The 24,800-nt window shown below is 42.3% G+C and overlaps 1 protein-coding gene across 3 annotated transcripts in view; it reads right to left on the bottom strand.

Moving 5' to 3' along the window:
- The window catches only part of arvcfa (ARVCF delta catenin family member a), a 96,018-nt gene extending 71,519 nt beyond the window's left edge, over positions 1 to 24,499 (bottom strand). For all 3 annotated transcript variants that reach the window (XM_069514062.1, XM_020081776.2, XM_020081777.2), the window contains exon 1: positions 24,299 to 24,499. In XM_069514062.1, coding sequence (XP_069370163.1) covers positions 24,299 to 24,319 — 21 coding nt within the window. In that variant the 5' untranslated portion in view covers positions 24,320 to 24,499. The remainder of the gene's footprint in view (positions 1 to 24,298) is intronic.
- Between the last annotated feature and the right edge of the window lie 301 nt (positions 24,500 to 24,800).

Below are 24,800 nucleotides of genomic sequence, written 5' to 3'. Positions count from 1 at the left end.
AGTCGTAGAAGCTCGGGGATGGTCCCAATGGATCGGGCAGAGCCACATTAGTGGTGATGGAACCAACTTCCAAGTCTCTATGACCTTCAGAAAAAAAGTTATTGAACAATATCTTGAACTCCTATAGGTTTTCATCCCTAACCCTAACCCTAATCACAACCAAAAAATCAAACACTAATCACAACCCTAACCCTACCCCTTCCAAAGGTCGTAGAAGCTCGGGGGTGGTACCAATGGATCGGGCATAGCCACATTAGTGGAGATGGAACCAACTTCCAAGTCTCTATGACCTACAGAAAAAAAGTTATTGAAGAATATCTTGAGCTCCAATGGGTATTCATCCCTAACCCTAACCCTAATAGCAACCCTAACCCTAACCCTAATCACAACCCTAACCCTAACCCTAATTGCAACCCTAACCCTAACCCTAACCCTAATTGCAACCCTAACCCATATTAGGGATTAATTGGAATAACTCTGCGCTGCTTGCTCGAAACGTGCTGAAATTCGGTGTGGTTGTGTGGCAGGCCACCTTTTATTAATCATGAAATGCACAAGTATCTAGGACTTTCAGAAGAAAAGTTATTCAAAAATATCTTGTACATTTTTTTATAGATTTGTTGGTTTCACCATTTCCGAAAGTCGTAGAAGCTCGGGGATGGTCCCAATGGATCGGGCAGAGCCACATTAGTGGTGATGGAACCAACTTCCAAGTCTCTATGACCTTCAGAAAAAAAGTTATTGAACAATATCTTGAACTCCTATAGGTTTTCATCCCTAACCCTAACCCTAATCACAACCAAAAAATCAAACACTAATCACAACCCTAACCCTACCCCTTCCAAAGGTCGTAGAAGCTCGGGGGTGGTACCAATGGATCGGGCATAGCCACATTAGTGGAGATGGAACCAACTTCCAAGTCTCTATGACCTACAGAAAAAAAGTTATTGAAGAATATCTTGAGCTCCAATGGGTATTCATCCCTAACCCTAACCCTAATAGCAACCCTAACCCTAACCCTAATCACAACCCTAACCCTAACCCTAATTGCAACCCTAACCCTAACCCTAACCCTAATTGCAACCCTAACCCATATTAGGGATTAATTGGAATAACTCTGCGCTGCTTGCTCGAAACGTGCTGAAATTCGGTGTGGTTGTGTGGCAGGCCACCTTTTATTAATCATGAAATGCACAAGTCTCTAGGACTTTCAGAAGAAAAGTTATTCAAAAATATCTTGTACTTTTTTTTATAGATTTGTTGGTTTCACCATTTCCGAAAGTCGTAGAAGCTCGGGGATGGTCCCAATGGATCGGGCAGAGCCACATTAGTGGTGATGGAACCAACTTCCAAGTCTCTATGACCTTCAGAAAAAAATTTATTGAACAATATCTTGAACTCCTATAGGTTTTCATCCCTAACCCTAACCCTAATCACAACCAAAAAATCAAACACTAATCACAACCCTAACCCTACCCCTTCCAAAGGTCGTAGAAGCTCGGGGGTGGTACCAATGGATCGGGCATAGCCACATTAGTGGAGATGGAACCAACTTCCAAGTCTCTATGACCTACAGAAAAAAAGTTATTGAAGAATATCTTGAGCTCCAATGGGTATTCATCCCTAACCCTAACCCTAATAGCAACCCTAACCCTAACCCTAATCACAACCCTAACCCTAACCCTAATTGCAACCCTAACCCTAACCCTAACCCTAATTGCAACCCTAACCCATATTAGGGATTAATTGGAATAACTCTGCGCTGCTTGCTCGAAACGTGCTGAAATTCGGTGTGGTTGTGTGGCAGGCCACCTTTTATTAATCATGAAATGCACAAGTATCTAGGACTTTCAGAAGAAAAGTTATTCAAAAATATCTTGTACATTTTTTTATAGATTTGTTGGTTTCACCATTTCCGAAAGTCGTAGAAGCTCGGGGATGGTCCCAATGGATCGGGCAGAGCCACATTAGTGGTGATGGAACCAACTTCCAAGTCTCTATGACCTTCAGAAAAAAAGTTATTGAACAATATCTTGAACTCCTATAGGTTTTCATCCCTAACCCTAACCCTAATCACAACCAAAAAATCAAACACTAATCACAACCCTAACCCTACCCCTTCCAAAGGTCGTAGAAGCTCGGGGGTGGTACCAATGGATCGGGCATAGCCACATTAGTGGAGATGGAACCAACTTCCAAGTCTCTATGACCTACAGAAAAAGAGTTATTGAAGAATATCTTGAGCTCCAATGGGTATTCATCCCTAACCCTAACCCTAATCACAACCAAAAAATCAAACACTAATCACAACCCTAACCCTACCCCTTCCAAAGGTCGTAGAAGCTCGGGGGTGGTACCAATGGATCGGGCATAGCCACATTAGTGGAGATGGAACCAACTTCCAAGTCTCTATGACCTACAGAAAAAAAGTTATTGAAGAATATCTTGAGCTCCAATGGGTATTCATCCCTAACCCTAACCCTAATAGCAACCCTAACCCTAACCCTAATCACAACCCTAACCCTAACCCTAATTGCAACCCTAACCCTAACCCTAACCCTAATTGCAACCCTAACCCTAACCCTAACCCTAATTGCAACCCTAACCCATATTAGGGATTAATTGGAATAACTCTGCGCTGCTTGCTCGAAACGTGCTGAAATTCGGTGTGGTTGTGTGGCAGGCCACCTTTTATTAATCATGAAATGCACAAGTCTCTAGGACTTTCAGAAGAAAAGTTATTCAAAAATATCTTGTACTTTTTTTTATAGATTTGTTGGTTTCACCATTTCCGAAAGTCGTAGAAGCTCGGGGATGGTCCCAATGGATCGGGCAGAGCCACATTAGTGGTGATGGAACCAACTTCCAAGTCTCTATGACCTTCAGAAAAAAAGTTATTGAACAATATCTTGAACTCCTATAGGTTTTCATCCCTAACCCTAACCCTAATCACAACCAAAAAATCAAACACTAATCACAACCCTAACCCTACCCCTTCCAAAGGTCGTAGAAGCTCGGGGGTGGTACCAATGGATCGGGCATAGCCACATTAGTGGAGATGGAACCAACTTCCAAGTCTCTATGACCTACAGAAAAAAAGTTATTGAAGAATATCTTGAGCTCCAATGGGTATTCATCCCTAACCCTAACCCTAATCACAACCAAAAAATCAAACACTAATCACAACCCTAACCCTACCCCTTCCAAAGGTCGTAGAAGCTCGGGGGTGGTACCAATGGATCGGGCATAGCCACATTAGTGGAGATGGAACCAACTTCCAAGTCTCTATGACCTACAGAAAAAAAGTTATTGAAGAATATCTTGAGCTCCAATGGGTATTCATCCCTAACCCTAACCCTAATAGCAACCCTAACCCTAACCCTAATCACAACCCTAACCCTAACCCTAATTGCAACCCTAACCCTAACCCTAACCCTAATTGCAACCCTAACCCATATTAGGGATTAATTGGAATAACTCTGCGCTGCTTGCTCGAAACGTGCTGAAATTCGGTGTGGTTGTGTGGCAGGCCACCTTTTATTAATCATGAAATGCACAAGTATCTAGGACTTTCAGAAGAAAAGTTATTCAAAAATATCTTGTACATTTTTTTATAGATTTGTTGGTTTCACCATTTCCGAAAGTCGTAGAAGCTCGGGGATGGTCCCAATGGATCGGGCAGAGCCACATTAGTGGTGATGGAACCAACTTCCAAGTCTCTATGACCTTCAGAAAAAAAGTTATTGAACAATATCTTGAACTCCTATAGGTTTTCATCCCTAACCCTAACCCTAATCACAACCAAAAAATCAAACACTAATCACAACCCTAACCCTACCCCTTCCAAAGGTCGTAGAAGCTCGGGGGTGGTACCAATGGATCGGGCATAGCCACATTAGTGGAGATGGAACCAACTTCCAAGTCTCTATGACCTACAGAAAAAAAGTTATTGAAGAATATCTTGAGCTCCAATGGGTATTCATCCCTAACCCTAACCCTAATAGCAACCCTAACCCTAACCCTAATCACAACCCTAACCCTAACCCTAATTGCAACCCTAACCCTAACCCTAACCCTAATTGCAACCCTAACCCATATTAGGGATTAATTGGAATAACTCTGCGCTGCTTGCTCGAAACGTGCTGAAATTCGGTGTGGTTGTGTGGCAGGCCACCTTTTATTAATCATGAAATGCACAAGTATCTAGGACTTTCAGAAGAAAAGTTATTCAAAAATATCTTGTACATTTTTTTATAGATTTGTTGGTTTCACCATTTCCGAAAGTCGTAGAAGCTCGGGGATGGTCCCAATGGATCGGGCAGAGCCACATTAGTGGTGATGGAACCAACTTCCAAGTCTCTATGACCTTCAGAAAAAAAGTTATTGAACAATATCTTGAACTCCTATAGGTTTTCATCCCTAACCCTAACCCTAATCACAACCAAAAAATCAAACACTAATCACAACCCTAACCCTACCCCTTCCAAAGGTCGTAGAAGCTCGGGGGTGGTACCAATGGATCGGGCATAGCCACATTAGTGGAGATGGAACCAACTTCCAAGTCTCTATGACCTACAGAAAAAAAGTTATTGAAGAATATCTTGAGCTCCAATGGGTATTCATCCCTAACCCTAACCCTAATCACAACCAAAAAATCAAACACTAATCACAACCCTAACCCTACCCCTTCCAAAGGTCGTAGAAGCTCGGGGGTGGTACCAATGGATCGGGCATAGCCACATTAGTGGAGATGGAACCAACTTCCAAGTCTCTATGACCTACAGAAAAAAAGTTATTGAAGAATATCTTGAGCTCCAATGGGTATTCATCCCTAACCCTAACCCTAATAGCAACCCTAACCCTAACCCTAATCACAACCCTAACCCTAACCCTAATTGCAACCCTAACCCTAACCCTAACCCTAATTGCAACCCTAACCCTAACCCTAACCCTAATTGCAACCCTAACCCATATTAGGGATTAATTGGAATAACTCTGCGCTGCTTGCTCGAAACGTGCTGAAATTCGGTGTGGTTGTGTGGCAGGCCACCTTTTATTAATCATGAAATGCACAAGTCTCTAGGACTTTCAGAAGAAAAGTTATTCAAAAATATCTTGTACTTTTTTTTATAGATTTGTTGGTTTCACCATTTCCGAAAGTCGTAGAAGCTCGGGGATGGTCCCAATGGATCGGGCAGAGCCACATTAGTGGTGATGGAACCAACTTCCAAGTCTCTATGACCTTCAGAAAAAAAGTTATTGAACAATATCTTGAACTCCTATAGGTTTTCATCCCTAACCCTAACCCTAATCACAACCAAAAAATCAAACACTAATCACAACCCTAACCCTACCCCTTCCAAAGGTCGTAGAAGCTCGGGGGTGGTACCAATGGATCGGGCAGAGCCACATTAGTGGAGATGGAACCAACTTCCAAGTCTCTATGACCTACAGAAAAAAAGTTATTGAAGAATATCTTGAGCTCCAATGGGTATTCATCCCTAACCCTAACCCTAATCACAACCAAAAAATCAAACACTAATCACAACCCTAACCCTACCCCTTCCAAAGGTCGTAGAAGCTCGGGGGTGGTACCAATGGATCGGGCATAGCCACATTAGTGGAGATGGAACCAACTTCCAAGTCTCTATGACCTACAGAAAAAAAGTTATTGAAGAATATCTTGAGCTCCAATGGGTATTCATCCCTAACCCTAACCCTAATAGCAACCCTAACCCTAACCCTAATTGCAACCCTAACCCATATTAGGGATTAATTGGAATAACTCCGCGCTGCTTGCTCGAAACGTGCTGAAATTCGGTGTGGTTGTGTGGCAGGCCACCCTTTATTAATCATGAAATGCACAAGTCTCTAGGACTTTCAGAAGAAAAGTTATTCAAAAATATCTTGTACTTTTTTTTATAGATTTGGTGGTTTCACCATTTCCGAAGGTCGTAGAAGCTCGGGGATGGTCCCAATGGATCGGGCAGAGTCACATTAGTGGAGATGGAACCAACTTCCAAGTCTCTATGACCTTCAGAAAAAAAGTTATTGAACAATATCTTGAACTCCTATAGGTTTTCATCCCTAACCCTAACCCTAATCACAACCAAAAAATCAAACACTAATCACAACCCTAACCCTACCCCTTCCAAAGGTCGTAGAAGCTCGGGGGTGGTACCAATGGATCGGGCATAGCCACATTAGTGTAGATGGAACCAACTTCCAAGTCTCTATGACCTACAGAAAAAAAGTTATTGAAGAATATCTTGAGCTCCAATGGGTATTCATCCCTAACCCTAACCCTAATAGCAACCCTAACCCTAACCCTAATCACAACCCTAACCCTAACCCTAATTGCAACCCTAACCCTAACCCTAACCCTAATTGCAACCCTAACCCTAACCCTAACCCTAATTGCAACCCTAACCCATATTAGGGATTAATTAGAATAACTCTGCGCTGCTTGCTCGAAACGTGCTGAAATTCGGTGTGGTTGTGTGGCAGGCCACCTTTTATTAATCATGAAATGCACAAGTCTCTAGGACTTTCAGAAGAAAAGTTATTCAAAAATATCTTGTACTTTTTTTTATAGATTTGTTGGTTTCACCATTTCCGAAAGTCGTAGAAGCTCGGGGATGGTCCCAATGGATCGGGCAGAGCCACATTAGTGGTGATGGAACCAACTTCCAAGTCTCTATGACCTTCAGAAAAAAAGTTATTGAACAATATCTTGAACTCCTATAGGTTTTCATCCCTAACCCTAACCCTAATCACAACCAAAAAATCAAACACTAATCACAACCCTAACCCTACCCCTTCCAAAGGTCGTAGAAGCTCGGGGGTGGTACCAATGGATCGGGCATAGTCACATTAGTGGAGATGGAACCAACTTCCAAGTCTCTATGACCTACAGAAAAAAAGTTATTGAAGAATATCTTGAGCTCCAATGGGTATTCATCCCTAACCCTAACCCTAATAGCAACCCTAACCCTAACCCTAATCACAACCCTAACCCTAACCCTAATTGCAACCCTAACCCTAACCCTAACCCTAATTGCAACCCTAACCCTAACCCTAACCCTAATTGCAACCCTAACCCATATTAGGGATTAATTGGAATAACTCTGCGCTGCTTGCTCGAAACGTGCTGAAATTCGGTGTGGTTGTGTGGCAGGCCACCTTTTATTAATCATGAAATGCACAAGTCTCTAGGACTTTCAGAAGAAAAGTTATTCAAAAATATCTTGTACTTTTTTTTATAGATTTGTTGGTTTCACCATTTCCGAAAGTCGTAGAAGCTCGGGGATGGTCCCAATGGATCGGGCAGAGCCACATTAGTGGTGATGGAACCAACTTCCAAGTCTCTATGACCTTCAGAAAAAAAGTTATTGAACAATATCTTGAACTCCTATAGGTTTTCATCCCTAACCCTAACCCTAATCACAGCCAAAAAATCAAACACTAATCACAACCCTAACCCTACCCCTTCCAAAGGTCGTAGAAGCTCGGGGGTGGTACCAATGGATCGGGCAGAGCCACATTAGTGGAGATGGAACCAACTTCCAAGTCTCTATGACCTACAGAAAAAAAGTTATTGAAGAATATCTTGAGCTCCAATGGGTATTCATCCCTAACCCTAACCCTAATCACAACCAAAAAATCAAACACTAATCACAACCCTAACCCTACCCCTTCCAAAGGTCGTAGAAGCTCGGGGGTGGTACCAATGGATCGGGCATAGCCACATTAGTGGAGATGGAACCAACTTCCAAGTCTCTATGACCTACAGAAAAAAAGTTATTGAAGAATATCTTGAGCTCCAATGGGTATTCATCCCTAACCCTAACCCTAATAGCAACCCTAACCCTAACCCTAATTGCAACCCTAACCCATATTAGGGATTAATTGGAATAACTCCGCGCTGCTTGCTCGAAACGTGCTGAAATTCGGTGTGGTTGTGTGGCAGGCCACCCTTTATTAATCATGAAATGCACAAGTCTCTAGGACTTTCAGAAGAAAAGTTATTCAAAAATATCTTGTACTTTTTTTTATAGATTTGGTGGTTTCACCATTTCCGAAGGTCGTAGAAGCTCGGGGATGGTCCCAATGGATCGGGCAGAGTCACATTAGTGGAGATGGAACCAACTTCCAAGTCTCTATGACCTTCAGAAAAAAAGTTATTGAACAATATCTTGAACTCCTATAGGTTTTCATCCCTAACCCTAACCCTAATCACAACCAAAAAATCAAACACTAATCACAACCCTAACCCTACCCCTTCCAAAGGTCGTAGAAGCTCGGGGGTGGTACCAATGGATCGGGCATAGCCACATTAGTGTAGATGGAACCAACTTCCAAGTCTCTATGACCTACAGAAAAAAAGTTATTGAAGAATATCTTGAGCTCCAATGGGTATTCATCCCTAACCCTAACCCTAATAGCAACCCTAACCCTAACCCTAATCACAACCCTAACCCTAACCCTAATTGCAACCCTAACCCTAACCCTAACCCTAATTGCAACCCTAACCCTAACCCTAACCCTAATTGCAACCCTAACCCATATTAGGGATTAATTAGAATAACTCTGCGCTGCTTGCTCGAAACGTGCTGAAATTCGGTGTGGTTGTGTGGCAGGCCACCTTTTATTAATCATGAAATGCACAAGTCTCTAGGACTTTCAGAAGAAAAGTTATTCAAAAATATCTTGTACTTTTTTTTATAGATTTGTTGGTTTCACCATTTCCGAAAGTCGTAGAAGCTCGGGGATGGTCCCAATGGATCGGGCAGAGCCACATTAGTGGTGATGGAACCAACTTCCAAGTCTCTATGACCTTCAGAAAAAAAGTTATTGAACAATATCTTGAACTCCTATAGGTTTTCATCCCTAACCCTAACCCTAATCACAACCAAAAAATCAAACACTAATCACAACCCTAACCCTACCCCTTCCAAAGGTCGTAGAAGCTCGGGGGTGGTACCAATGGATCGGGCATAGTCACATTAGTGGAGATGGAACCAACTTCCAAGTCTCTATGACCTACAGAAAAAAAGTTATTGAAGAATATCTTGAGCTCCAATGGGTATTCATCCCTAACCCTAACCCTAATAGCAACCCTAACCCTAACCCTAATCACAACCCTAACCCTAACCCTAATTGCAACCCTAACCCTAACCCTAACCCTAATTGCAACCCTAACCCTAACCCTAACCCTAATTGCAACCCTAACCCATATTAGGGATTAATTGGAATAACTCTGCGCTGCTTGCTCGAAACGTGCTGAAATTCGGTGTGGTTGTGTGGCAGGCCACCTTTTATTAATCATGAAATGCACAAGTCTCTAGGACTTTCAGAAGAAAAGTTATTCAAAAATATCTTGTACTTTTTTTTATAGATTTGTTGGTTTCACCATTTCCGAAAGTCGTAGAAGCTCGGGGATGGTCCCAATGGATCGGGCAGAGCCACATTAGTGGTGATGGAACCAACTTCCAAGTCTCTATGACCTTCAGAAAAAAAGTTATTGAACAATATCTTGAACTCCTATAGGTTTTCATCCCTAACCCTAACCCTAATCACAGCCAAAAAATCAAACACTAATCACAACCCTAACCCTACCCCTTCCAAAGGTCGTAGAAGCTCGGGGGTGGTACCAATGGATCGGGCATAGCCACATTAGTGGAGATGGAACCAACTTCCAAGTCTCTATGACCTACAGAAAAAAAGTTATTGAAGAATATCTTGAGCTCCAATGGGTATTCATCCCTAACCCTAACCCTAATAGCAACCCTAACCCTAACCCTAATCACAACCCTAACCCTAACCCTAACCCTAATCACAACCCTAACCCTAACCCTAATTGCAACCCTAACCCTAATTGCAACCCTAACCCATATTAGGGATTAATTGGAATAACTCTGCACTGCTTGCTCGAAACGTGCTGAAATTTGGTGTGGTTGTGTGGCAGGCCACCTTTTATTAATCATGAAATGCACAAGTCTCTAGGACTTTCAGAAGAAAAGTTATTCAAAAATATCTTGTACTTTTTTTTATAGATTTGTTGGTTTCACCATTTCCGAAAGTTGTAGAAGCTCGGGGATGGTCCCAATGGATCGGGCAGAGCCACATTAGTGGTGATGGAACCAACTTCCAAGTCTCTATGACCTTCAGAAAAAAAGTTATTGAACAATATCTTGAACTCCTATAGGTTTTCATCCCTAACCCTAACCCTAATCACAACCAAAAAATCAAACACTAATCACAACCCTAACCCTACCCCTTCCAAAGGTCGTAGAAGCTCGGGGGTGGTACCAATGGATCGGGCATAGCCACATTAGTGGAGATGGAACCAACTTCCAAGTCTCTATGACCTACAGAAAAAAAGTTATTGAAGAATATCTTGAGCTCCAATGGGTATTCATCCCTAACCCTAACCCTAATAGCAACCCTAACCCTAACCCTAATCACAACCCTAACCCTAACCCTAATTGCAACCCTAACCCTAACCCTAACCCTAATTGCAACCCTAACCCATATTAGGGATTAATTGGAATAACTCTGCGCTGCTTGCTCGAAACGTGCTGAAATTCGGTGTGGTTGTGTGGCAGGCCACCTTTTATTAATCATGAAATGCACAAGTCTCTAGGACTTTCAGAAGAAAAGTTATTCAAAAATATCTTGTACTTTTTTTTATAGATTTGTTGGTTTCACCATTTCCGAAAGTCGTAGAAGCTCGGGGATGGTCCCAATGGATCGGGCAGAGCCACATTAGTGGTGATGGAACCAACTTCCAAGTCTCTATGACCTTCAGAAAAAAAGTTATTGAACAATATCTTGAACTCCTATAGGTTTTCATCCCTAACCCTAACCCTAATCACAACCAAAAAATCAAACACTAATCACAACCCTAACCCTACCCCTTCCAAAGGTCGTAGAAGCTCGGGGGTGGTACCAATGGATCGGGCATAGCCACATTAGTGGAGATGGAACCAACTTCCAAGTCTCTATGACCTACAGAAAAAAAGTTATTGAAGAATATCTTGAGCTCCAATGGGTATTCATCCCTAACCCTAACCCTAATAGCAACCCTAACCCTAACCCTAATCACAACCCTAACCCTAACCCTAATTGCAACCCTAACCCTAACCCTAACCCTAATTGCAACCCTAACCCATATTAGGGATTAATTGGAATAACTCTGCGCTGCTTGCTCGAAACGTGCTGAAATTCGGTGTGGTTGTGTGGCAGGCCACCTTTTATTAATCATGAAATGCACAAGTCTCTAGGACTTTCAGAAGAAAAGTTATTCAAAAATATCTTGTACTTTTTTTTATAGATTTGTTGGTTTCACCATTTCCGAAAGTCGTAGAAGCTCGGGGATGGTCCCAATGGATCGGGCAGAGCCACATTAGTGGTGATGGAACCAACTTCCAAGTCTCTATGACCTTCAGAAAAAAAGTTATTGAACAATATCTTGAACTCCTATAGGTTTTCATCCCTAACCCTAACCCTAATCACAACCAAAAAATCAAACACTAATCACAACCCTAACCCTACCCCTTCCAAAGGTCGTAGAAGCTCGGGGGTGGTACCAATGGATCGGGCATAGCCACATTAGTGGAGATGGAACCAACTTCCAAGTCTCTATGACCTACAGAAAAAAAGTTATTGAAGAATATCTTGAGCTCCAATGGGTATTCATCCCTAACCCTAACCCTAATAGCAACCCTAACCCTAACCCTAATCACAACCCTAACCCTAACCCTAACCCTAATCACAACCCTAACCCTAACCCTAATTGCAACCCTAACCCTAACCCTAACCCTAATTGCAACCCTAACCCTAATTGCAACCCTAACCCATATTAGGGATTAATTGGAATAACTCTGCACTGCTTGCTCGAAACGTGCTGAAATTTGGTGTGGTTGTGTGGCAGGCCACCTTTTATTAATCATGAAATGCACAAGTCTCTAGGACTTTCAGAAGAAAAGTTATTCAAAAATATCTTGTACTTTTTTTTATAGATTTGTTGGTTTCACCATTTCCGAAAGTTGTAGAAGCTCGGGGATGGTCCCAATGGATCGGGCAGAGCCACATTAGTGGTGATGGAACCAACTTCCAAGTCTCTATGACCTTCAGAAAAAAAGTTATTGAACAATATCTTGAACTCCTATAGGTTTTCATCCCTAACCCTAACCCTAATCACAACCAAAAAATCAAACACTAATCACAACCCTAACCCTACCCCTTCCAAAGGTCGTAGAAGCTCGGGGGTGGTACCAATGGATCGGGCATAGTCACATTAGTGGAGATGGAACCAACTTCCAAGTCTCTATGACCTACAGAAAAAAAGTTATTGAAGAATATCTTGAGCTCCAATGGGTATTCATCCCTAACCCTAACCCTAATAGCAACCCTAACCCTAACCCTAATCACAACCCTAACCCTAACCCTAATTGCAACCCTAACCCTAACCCTAACCCTAATTGCAACCCTAACCCTAACCCTAACCCTAATTGCAACCCTAACCCATATTAGGGATTAATTGGAATAACTCCGCGCTGCTTGCTCGAAACGTGCTGAAATTCGGTGTGGTTGTGTGGCAGGCCACCCTTTATTAATCATGAAATGCACAAGTCTCTAGGACTTTCAGAAGAAAAGTTATTCAAAAATATCTTGTACTTTTTTTTATAGATTTGTTGGTTTCACCATTTCCGAAAGTCGTAGAAGCTCGGGGATGGTCCCAATGGATCGGGCAGAGCCACATTAGTGGTGATGGAACCAACTTCCAAGTCTCTATGACCTTCAGAAAAAAAGTTATTGAACAATATCTTGAACTCCTATAGGTTTTCATCCCTAACCCTAACCCTAATCACAACCAAAAAATCAAACACTAATCACAACCCTAACCCTACCCCTTCCAAAGGTCGTAGAAGCTCGGGGGTGGTACCAATGGATCGGGCATAGCCACATTAGTGGAGATGGAACCAACTTCCAAGTCTCTATGACCTACAGAAAAAAAGTTATTGAAGAATATCTTGAGCTCCAATGGGTATTCATCCCTAACCCTAACCCTAATCACAACCAAAAAATCAAACACTAATCACAACCCTAACCCTACCCCTTCCAAAGGTCGTAGAAGCTCGGGGGTGGTACCAATGGATCGGGCATAGCCACATTAGTGGAGATGGAACCAACTTCCAAGTCTCTATGACCTACAGAAAAAAAGTTATTGAAGAATATCTTGAGCTCCAATGGGTATTCATCCCTAACCCTAACCCTAATCACAACCAAAAAATCAAACACTAATCACAACCCTAACCCTACCCCTTCCAAAGGTCGTAGAAGCTCGGGGGTGGTACCAATGGATCGGGCATAGCCACATTAGTGGAGATGGAACCAACTTCCAAGTCTCTATGACCTACAGAAAAAAAGTTATTGAAGAATATCTTGAGCTCCAATGGGTATTCATCCCTAACCCTAACCCTAATAGCAACCCTAACCCTAACCCTAATCACAACCCTAACCCTAACCCTAATTGCAACCCTAACCCTAACCCTAACCCTAATTGCAACCCTAACCCATATTAGGGATTAATTGGAATAACTCTGCGCTGCTTGCTCGAAACGTGCTGAAATTCGGTGTGGTTGTGTGGCAGGCCACCTTTTATTAATCATGAAATGCACAAGTCTCTAGGACTTTCAGAAGAAAAGTTATTCAAAAATATCTTGTACTTTTTTTTATAGATTTGTTGGTTTCACCATTTCCGAAAGTCGTAGAAGCTCGGGGATGGTCCCAATGGATCGGGCAGAGCCACATTAGTGGTGATGGAACCAACTTCCAAGTCTCTATGACCTTCAGAAAAAAAGTTATTGAACAATATCTTGAACTCCTATAGGTTTTCATCCCTAACCCTAACCCTAATCACAACCAAAAAATCAAACACTAATCACAACCCTAACCCTACCCCTTCCAAAGGTCGTAGAAGCTCGGGGGTGGTACCAATGGATCGGGCATAGCCACATTAGTGGAGATGGAACCAACTTCCAAGTCTCTATGACCTACAGAAAAAAAGTTATTGAAGAATATCTTGAGCTCCAATGGGTATTCATCCCTAACCCTAACCCTAATAGCAACCCTAACCCTAACCCTAATCACAACCCTAACCCTAACCCTAACTGCAACCCTAACCCATATTAGGGATTAATTGGAATAACTCTGCGCTGCTTGCTCGAAACGTGCTGAAATTCGGTGTGGTTGTGTGGCAGGCCACCTTTTATTAATCATGAAATGCACAAGTATCTAGGACTTTCAGAAGAAAAGTTATTCAAAAATATCTTGTACTTTTTTTTATAGATTTGTTGGTTTCACCATTTCCGAAAGTCGTAGAAGCTCGGGGATGGTCCCAATGGATCGGGCAGAGCCACATTAGTGGTGATGGAACCAACTTCCAAGTCTCTATGACCTTCAGAAAAAAAGTTATTGAACAATATCTTGAACTCCTATAGGTTTTCATCCCTAACCCTAACCCTAATCACAGCCAAAAAATCAAACACTAATCACAACCCTAACCCTACCCCTTCCAAAGGTCGTAGAAGCTCGGGGGTGGTACCAATGGATCGGGCATAGCCACATTAGTGGAGATGGAACCAACTTCCAAGTCTCTATGACCTACAGAAAAAAAGTTATTGAAGAATATCTTGAGCTCCAATGGGTATTCATCCCTAACCCTAACCCTAATAGCAACCCTAACCCTAACCCTAATCACAACCCTAACCCTAACCCTAACCCTAATCACAACCCTAACCCTAACCCTAATTGCAACCCTAACCCTAACCCTAACCCTAACCCTAATTGCAACCCTAACCCTAACCCTAACCCTAATTGCAACCCTAACCCATATTAGGGATTAATTGGAATAACTCTGCACTGCTTGCTCGAAACGTGCTGAAATTTGGTGTGGTTGTGTGGCAGGCCACCTTTTATTAATCATGAAATGCACAAGTCTCTAGGACTTTCAGAAGAAAAGTTATTCAAAAATATCTTGTACTTTTTTTTATAGATTTGTTGGTTTCACCATTTCCGAAAGTTGTAGAAGCTCGGGGATGGTCCCAATGGATCGGGCAGAGCCACATTAGTGGTGATGGAACCAACTTCCAAGTCTCTATGACCTTCAGAAAAAAAGTTATTGAACAATATCTTGAACTCCTATAGGTTTTCATCCCTAACCCTAACCCTAATCACAACCAAAAAATCAAACACTAATCACAACCCTAACCCTACCCCTTCCAAAGGTCGTAGAAGCTCGGGGGTGGTACCAATGGATCGGGCATAGTCACATTAGTGGAGATGGAACCAACTTCCAAGTCTCTATGACCTACAGAAAAAAAGTTATTGAAGAATATCTTGAGCTCCAATGGGTATTCATCCCTAACCCTAACCCTAATAGCAACCCTAACCCTAACCCTAATCACAACCCTAACCCTAACCCTAACTGCAACCCTAACCCATATTAGGGATTAATTGGAATAACTCTGCGCTGCTTGCTCGAAACGTGCTGAAATTCGGTGTGGTTGTGTGGCAGGCCACCTTTTATTAATCATGAAATGCACAAGTATCTAGGACTTTCAGAAGAAAAGTTATTCAAAAATATCTTGTACTTTTTTTTATAGATTTGTTGGTTTCACCATTTCCGAAAGTCGTAGAAGCTCGGGGATGGTCCCAATGGATCGGGCAGAGCCACATTAGTGGTGATGGAACCAACTTCCAAGTCTCTATGACCTTCAGAAAAAAAGTTATTGAACAATATCTTGAACTCCTATAGGTTTTCATCCCTAACCCTAACCCTAATCACAGCCAAAAAATCAAACACTAATCACAACCCTAACCCTACCCCTTCCAAAGGTCGTAGAAGCTCGGGGGTGGTACCAATGGATCGGGCATAGCCACATTAGTGGAGATGGAACCAACTTCCAAGTCTCTATGACCTACAGAAAAAAAGTTATTGAAGAATATCTTGAGCTCCAATGGGTATTCATCCCTAACCCTAACCCTAATAGCAACCCTAACCCTAACCCTAATCACAACCCTAACCCTAACCCTAACCCTAATCACAACCCTAACCCTAACCCTAATTGCAACCCTAACCCTAACCCTAACCCTAACCCTAATTGCAACCCTAACCCTAACCCTAACCCTAATTGCAACCCTAACCCATATTAGGGATTAATTGGAATAACTCTGCACTGCTTGCTCGAAACGTGCTGAAATTTGGTGTGGTTGTGTGGCAGGCCACCTTTTATTAATCATGAAATGCACAAGTCTCTAGGACTTTCAGAAGAAAAGTTATTCAAAAATATCTTGTACTTTTTTTTATAGATTTGTTGGTTTCACCATTTCCGAAAGTTGTAGAAGCTCGGGGATGGTCCCAATGGATCGGGCAGAGCCACATTAGTGGTGATGGAACCAACTTCCAAGTCTCTATGACCTTCAGAAAAAAAGTTATTGAACAATATCTTGAACTCCTATAGGTTTTCATCCCTAACCCTAACCCTAATCACAACCAAAAAATCAAACACTAATCACAACCCTAACCCTACCCCTTCCAAAGGTCGTAGAAGCTCGGGGGTGGTACCAATGGATCGGGCATAGTCACATTAGTGGAGATGGAACCAACTTCCAAGTCTCTATGACCTACAGAAAAAAAGTTATTGAAGAATATCTTGAGCTCCAATGGGTATTCATCCCTAACCCTAACCCTAATAGCAACCCTAACCCTAACCCTAATCACAACCCTAACCCTAACCCTAATTGCAACCCTAACCCTAACCCTAACCCTAATTGCAACCCTAACCCTAACCCTAACCCTAATTGCAACCCTAACCCATATTAGGGATTAATTGGAATAACTCCGCGCTGCTTGCTCGAAACGTGCTGAAATTCGGTGTGGTTGTGTGGCAGGCCACCCTTTATTAATCATGAAATGCACAAGTCTCTAGGACTTTCAGAAGAAAAGTTATTCAAAAATATCTTGTACTTTTTTTTATAGATTTGTTGGTTTCACCATTTCCGAAAGTCGTAGAAGCTCGGGGATGGTCCCAATGGATCGGGCAGAGCCACATTAGTGGTGATGGAACCAACTTCCAAGTCTCTATGACCTACAGAAAAAAAGTTATTGAAGAATATCTTGAGCTCCAATGGGTATTCATCCCTAACCCTAACCCTAATAGCAACCCTAACCCTAACCCTAATCACAACCCTAACCCTAACCCTAATTGCAACCCTAACCCTAACCCTAACCCTAATTGCAACCCTAACCCATATTAGGGATTAATTGGAATAACTCTGCACTGCTTGCTCGAAACGTGCTGAAATTCGGTGTGGTTGTGTGGCAGGCCACCTTTTATTAATCTTGAAATGCACAAGTCTCTAGGACTTTCAGAGGAAAAGTTATTCAAAAATATCTTGTACTTTTTTTTATAGATTTGTTGGTTTCACCATTTCCGAAAGTCGTAGAAGCTCGGGGATGGTCCCAATGGATCGGGCAGAGTCACATTAGTGGAGATGGAACCAACTTCCAAGTCTCTATGACCTTCAGAAAAAAAGTTATTGAACAATATCTTGAACTCCTATAGGTTTTCATCCCTAACCCTAACCCTAATCACAACCAAAAAATCAAACACTAATCACAACCCTAACCCTACCCCTTCCAAAGGTCGTAGAAGCTCGGGGGTGGTACCAATGGATCGGGCATAGCCACATTAGTGGAGATGGAACCAACTTCCAAGTCTCTATGACCTACAGAAAAAAAGTTATTGAAGAATATCTTGAGCTCCAATGGGTATTCATCCCTAACCCTAACCCTAATCACAACCAAAAAATCAAACACTAATCACAACCCTAACCCTACCCCTTCCAAAGGTCGTAGAAGCTCGGGGGTGGTACCAATGGATCGGGCATAGCCACATTAGTGGAGATGGAACCAACTTCCAAGTCTCTATGACCTACAGAAAAAAAGTTATTGAAGAATATCTTGAGCTCCAATGGGTATTCATCCCTAACCCTAACCCTAATAGCAACCCTAACCCTAACCCTAATCACAACCCTAACCCTAACCCTAATTGCAACCCTAACCCTAACCCTAATTGCAACCCTAACCCTAACCCTAACCCTAATTGCAACCCTAACCCATATTAGGGATTAATTGGAATAACTCTGCGCTGCTTGCTCGAAACGTGCTGAAATTCGGTGTGGTTGTGTGGCAGGCCACCTTTTATTAATCATGAAATGCACAAGTCTCTAGGACTTTCAGAAGAAAAGTTATTCAAAAATATCTTGTACTTTTTTTTATAGATTTGTTGGTTTCACCATTTCCGAAAGTCGTAGAAGCTCGGGGATGGTCCTAATGGATCGGGCAGAGCCACATTAGTGGTGATGGAACCAACTTCCAAGTCTCTATGACCTTCAGAAAAAAAGTTATTGAACAATATCTTGAACTGCTATAGGTTTTCATCCCTAACCCTAACCCTAATCACAACCAAAAAATCAAACACTAATCACAACCCTAACCCTACCCCTTCCAAAGGTCGTAGAAGCTCGGGGGTGGTACCAATGGATCGGGCATAGCCACATTAGTGGAGATGGAACCAACTTCCAAGTCTCTATGACCTACAGAAAAAAAGTTATTGAAGAATATCTTGAGCTCCAATGGGTATTCATCCCTAACCCTAACCCTAATAGCAACCCTAACCCTAACCCTAATCACAACCCTAACCCTAACCCTAATCACAACCCTAACCCTAACCCTAATTGCAACCCTAACCCTAACCCTAACCCTAATTGCAACCCTAACCCATATTAGGGATTAATTGGAATTACTCCGCGCTGCTTGCTCGAAACGTGCTGAAATTTGGTGTGGTTGTGTGGCAGGCCACCCTTTATTAATCATGAAATGCACAAGTCTCTAGGACTTTCAGAAGAAAAGTTATTCAAAAATATCTTGTACTTTTTTTTATAGATTTGTTGGTTTCACCATTTCCGAAATTCGTAGAAGCTCGGGGATGGTCCCAATGGATCGGGCAGAGCCACATTAGTGGTGATGGAACCAACTTCCAAGTCTCTATGACCTTCAGAAAAAAAGTTATTGAACAATATCTTGAACTCCTATAGGTTTTCATCCCTAACCCTAACCCTAATCACAACCAAAAAATCAAACACTAATCACAACCCTAACCCTACCCCTTCCAAAGGTCGTAGAAGCTCGGGGGTGGTACCAATGGATCGGGCATAGCCACATTAGTGGAGATGGAACCAACTTCCAAGTCTCTATGACCTACAGAAAAAAAGTTATTGAAGAATATCTTGAGCTCCAATGGGTATTCATCCCTAACCCTAACCCTAATCACAACCCTAACCCTAACCCTAATCACAACCCTAACCCTAACCCTAATTGCAACCCTAACCCTAACCCTAACCCTAATTGCAACCCTAACCCATATTAGGGATTAATTGGAATAACTCCGCGCTGCTTGCTCGAAACGTGCTGAAATTCGGTGTGGTTGTGTGGCAGGCCACCCTTTATTAATCATGAAATGCACAAGTCTCTAGGACTTTCAGAAGAAAAGTTATTCAAAAATATCTTGTACTTTTTTTTATAGATTTGGTGGTTTCACCATTTCCGAAGGTCGTAGAAGCTCGGGGATGGTCCCAATGGATCGGGCAGAGTCACATTAGTGGAGATGGAACCAACTTCCAAGTCTCTATGACCTTCAGAAAAAAAGTTATTGAACAATATCTTGAACTCCTATAGGTTTTCATCCCTAACCCTAACCCTAATCACAACCAAAAAATCAAACACTAATCACAACCCTAACCCTACCCCTTCCAAAGGTCGTAGAAGCTCGGGGGTGGTACCAATGGATCGGGCATAGCCACATTAGTGGAGATGGAACCAACTTCCAAGTCTCTATGACCTACAGAAAAAAAGTTATTGAAGAATATCTTGAGCTCCAATGGGTATTCATCCCTAACCCTAACCCTAATAGCAACCCTAACCCTTACCCTAATCACAACCCTAACCCTAACCCTAACTGCAACCCTAACCCATATTAGGGATTAATTGGAATAACTCCGCGCTGCTTGCTCGAAACGTGCTGAAATTCGGTGTGGTTGTGTGGCAGGCCACCCTTTATTAATCATGAAATGCACAAGTCTCTAGGACTTTCAGAAGAAAAGTTATTCAAAAATATCTTGTACTTTTTTTTATAGATTTGGTGGTTTCACCATTTCCGAAGGTCGTAGAAGCTCGGGGATGGTCCCAATGGATCGGGCAGAGCCACATTAGTGGAGATGGAACCAACTTCCAAGTCTCTATGACCTTCAGAAAAAAAGTTATTGAACAATATCTTGAACTCCTATAGGTTTTCATCCCTAACCCTAACCCTAATCACAACCAAAAAATCAAACACTAATCACAACCCTAACCCTACCCCTTCCAAAGGTCGTAGAAGCTCGGGGATGGTCCCAATGGATCGGGCATACCCACATTAGTGGGAATAGAACCAACTTCCAAGTCTCTATGACCTTCTGAAAGAAAGTTATTGAAGAATATCTTGATCTCCAATGGTTATTCATCCCTTACCCTAATCACAAGTTTTCGTTTAGTCTTGGAGGGAAAACCAGCTATTATAGTGTGTGTGTGTGCACTCAAAAGTTGTTTACTCACAGTTAAGGGATGAATTCAGTGCTCAAAAAAGGGGATAAGCTGCTTGATGAGCTTTGCCTCCATAGCTGCTGGTCAGGCAAATCATATTCTATTGTGTTTTATATGCAATCTTCCACTGTTGTCATCCCACTTGCCTGATCACACACCTCCCTGAGTCTGCAGCCATGCACGCTCTCCTGTCTGGCCCTGATGCACTGGCACTGACCATCGCCTCTTACAATTTGTCACCTGAGGTTGGCTGTGCGTCACTCAGAAAACACTCAGTTAATCATCAGAGAGGCTGACCGACCTGTTCTTGCTCAATCCCCGGAGAGAAGCCTCGGAGAGGAGATGTGGAGCTTCAGTGAGATTAATTTTACAAATACACTGTATCCTATTATGAAAATTAAAACTCCAAAATTTGAACAGGAAAAAAAAGGTGTGAAATATGGGCCCTTCAAACTGATGCAAAGTGATTCTGCCAGTAATTATTTTGTAGTCACTAGTCAGCAAAAACATACACAGGGGAAATTATACAGGATGATAGATGCCATTTACCCACTTAATTAACTAATTGTGTGGTTTTTCTTGTGTCGTGTCTGATATGTTTATCAGACGAGGTTATAGCTGCATTATGTATTAGTTTGTTTATTGCTACCATTTGAATACTTTGAGTAAGTTATTGTTATAAGAATAAGTTGAAATCTGCTAATTACATATGCAATTTACTCACAACAGGAAATCCCTTAAATTTGAAGCACTCAATGTTGCTACTCATCCTATTTAAAATAAAAATGTTTTGCCCTTATCTTGCTTCATACTTCTTACAACCTTGATAATAATTTCAGGGAGCAGATTTTCATTTTCTTTGATATGTACAGAAACTGACAGACAACATCTTGCAGGGGTACTCGACTACATCTTTTTTACATTTCAATTGAAGTGGCTCGCTTTAGTCTCCTTGAGAGCAAAGTGTAGTGTCTGGTAATAATTTAACAGCCAGCAAGCAAAACATTGTTTTTCAGAAGTAGATGCATCTGCATCGGACATCTCTCCACCGGTGGAAGAAAACGTATGTAATCGTGTCACAATCTGTATCTGTGTGATTAGATATTAGTGTTGTTATGAGGTGAAGACTGTCTTTTAAAAATGACCCCTCGACAAAGTGCAGCAGCTCTGCGATGGGACTGTAAGTGAGCAGCCAGTCATTCAAGGTTTTTGTTATGAGGCCTGATTTACCATCACTGACTCTTAAATCTATAATCCAGCTGCTGCTCTGATACAACATGTGGATATCTCTGTAATTTCCACTTGCTTATTTCAAACAGAACTTAAACTCTCTTTTCTCTTCAGCAGAGTGTGCTTCATTAACCAGAGTGGATTAATTATTCAGCATCTTGGTCGGAGAGAGAACCGGAGGCAGTTTTTTTTACTGTAAACACATTCTATGCAGATTTCTTTCGAAATTCACATTCATTCTGGTGTGTTGTCAAAAATACTCTAATGATTTCAGTCAATATCGAATTATCTGACACACCTGTTTTAGTTTTGAAGGCCTTGTGGTCGCAGCGGGAGAATTTCACTAAAATCTGGGACAAACAATGATGTAAACAACCCCATCAAAGCTTCAGAGTATAATTAAAAGCTTCTGTTATGGAAGAGATCAATTCTGTTGCATCATTTATGAGCCATTTTACCACCTGAATTGCTCATCCACTCTAAAATCATTTTAGTATTCAGAAATGGGACATTTTTGTATATAATCTCATAGAATATATATATATATATATATATACTGGATGATGTACTGAAATAAAAGTGCATGACAGCAACAAATAAACTATTAAAATCTCCTGGCTCTCGTCAATCTGAGGCTACAACATTAAACCAAACAAGTTCCGAGAACTCACCTCTACTGCATTAAATCAGGCTGCAGTGAGCCGCCGACCGAATGTGGAGGGCGAGAGCTTGATTCGCTTTTCTAACACCCCACCAAACACAAGTGGCCCTCATATCCATGCACAAAATGTGTCAAAGGGAAGGGGAGATGAAAGGGTCACCCAGGGGAAATTGGCAGTGAGGAGATGATCTTGGTTTGAACAACTCTGGGGGAGGTTGATTGGATATTGTTAGGCAGCACTAAATGAACGCCTGGCCCGGAGACAGACAGGGTACCACTGTCCTCCACAGACGGCTTGATTAAGGATTTGGAGGACGATAATAGGCTGGACAGGGGCCCGCACGCTATCCCCGTCTGATTCGAGCTCCAGGGAAGGCCAGGCCACGCTGAGTCAAAGCTCATTTAAATAACTCACTGCACCATCACTAACTAAGTGTGCCCACAGAGCCAAATAGGTCAAGACGATGACGCTCAATCTGACTTAGCTTTAAACAAATGGAGGTATGGTATATGGTGCAGCGATGCAGGAGACAGAATGACATGATTTGCATCTTGTGCCCGTCAACTCTCAGTATTGAGGCCAGCAGAAGCCAAGGTATTATTTTGGGAGACACCGAGTCTGATCTAATGCTGAGTGAGGTCAGGTTTGTTGGTGACCAGCTCAAGGGCATGACAGACACAAGCCACAAATTCAACTTGTCACAAATCCATGCCAGAGAGACAAAGATGGTGAAGTGATTGTGCAGGGATCAAACTTGAGTGTGTATTAGTTTTCAGTTTGTGGGGCTGAAAGAGTGGCGCCGCCAGAGGATAATAAAACATGACATCAGCCCACTGATGTCAGAAGACATTAGCCACAACTTTGTCACAACTCATCTGCCCTGCACTATCTGTTGAATCCGAGATGCTTGTGTTAGTCACTGTTAATTTATAGAATGTGTTGCTGTACATTGTGAATGGAAAAGGCACTGAAATGATGTAGAGGCTTGAAAACCATCTTTATTTGAGGCTTGTTTTCTGCAGAAACACTATCGTCCGGCAAGCAATACGTCCTGTTAACCCTTATTCTAAGCAGGCTGATCTATTTAGAGTAAATACTTGTTCAAAATGAAAATAACGAGAAGAAGAAGGGAGGCTACTCAGTCTCAAAGTTTCCATTTGGAGCCTCCTCTTACTCCTGATTATGCTCTGATCCTCAAATAGTTAAATACTGCATGGTCAGATTTAATGTGTCTCTGATACATCATGGCAATACACTTACCGGAGTGTGTGCACCATTTTCCCCCTGAAGGGACAACCTCTCCTCATAATGCAATCAAAGATTATCCCCCTTTATAAGCTTGCCTATGCATTTTGCACACACGCACTTCCATGTGCATGCACGCACACACAAACAGACACACACACACACACACACACACACACACACACACACACACACACAGAGACACACACACACACACTTGATGAAGATGTTAGCATCATGTCCCCCATGCACACAAGGAGACTGCACTGAACAGCAGTGAGAGGGAAGGAGGTGAAGCGACTGATGCCTCCTTCATTCATCATGACAGAGGCAGAATGCATAAAGCTGTGGTGGGCTTCAGTTCTCCGCAGGAAGAAAAAAAACTGATAGGCAAAAGAAAAAAAAAGAGGGAGGGTACAGAGCAAATAGAGCCATTCCACCACACACTTACCTCTTTCACTTCAGCAGGCATTGCCAAATATTTTCTGTTTCCCCACAAATGATAAAGAAGATGCGTCCCTCAGTGAGACGTCTGTCCCCCTGCCTCTGCTGAATTCTTGCCTTGACTCTTCCTCTGAGCATCTGAGGCAGTTCAAACATGAGCAGCCATCCTTTCCTCCCAGCTCTTACTAACACATGTCCGCTATCCCTCCCTCCCTCTCTCTCTCTCTCTCTCTCTCTCTCCCTCCCTCCCTCCCCTCCCCTCTCTCTCTCACTCTCTCTGCCTCTATTTCTCTTTCTCTCACAAAGACACTATGCACACATTTGCTCAACACAGACGTTCTCACAAATACGTCCACAAACACACTCATGCACACATACAAACACTGGGCAGGGGCTCTCTGTCATCACTGCACTCCTCCTCTGCACTGATGTGTGCTGCAGTTAAATGTGTGCGCTATTAGGAAGATGCTGAATCAACTGTGTGATGCTGAGCTTAGGTAAGTGCAGAG

This window comes from Paralichthys olivaceus, chromosome 18 (assembly GCF_024713975.1).
Source record: "Paralichthys olivaceus isolate ysfri-2021 chromosome 18, ASM2471397v2, whole genome shotgun sequence".
In the NCBI taxonomy this organism is placed as follows: Eukaryota; Metazoa; Chordata; class Actinopteri; order Pleuronectiformes; family Paralichthyidae; genus Paralichthys; species Paralichthys olivaceus.
Note: the sequence above shows the minus strand (reverse complement) of the source record. Positions and strands in the feature narration are given on the sequence as shown.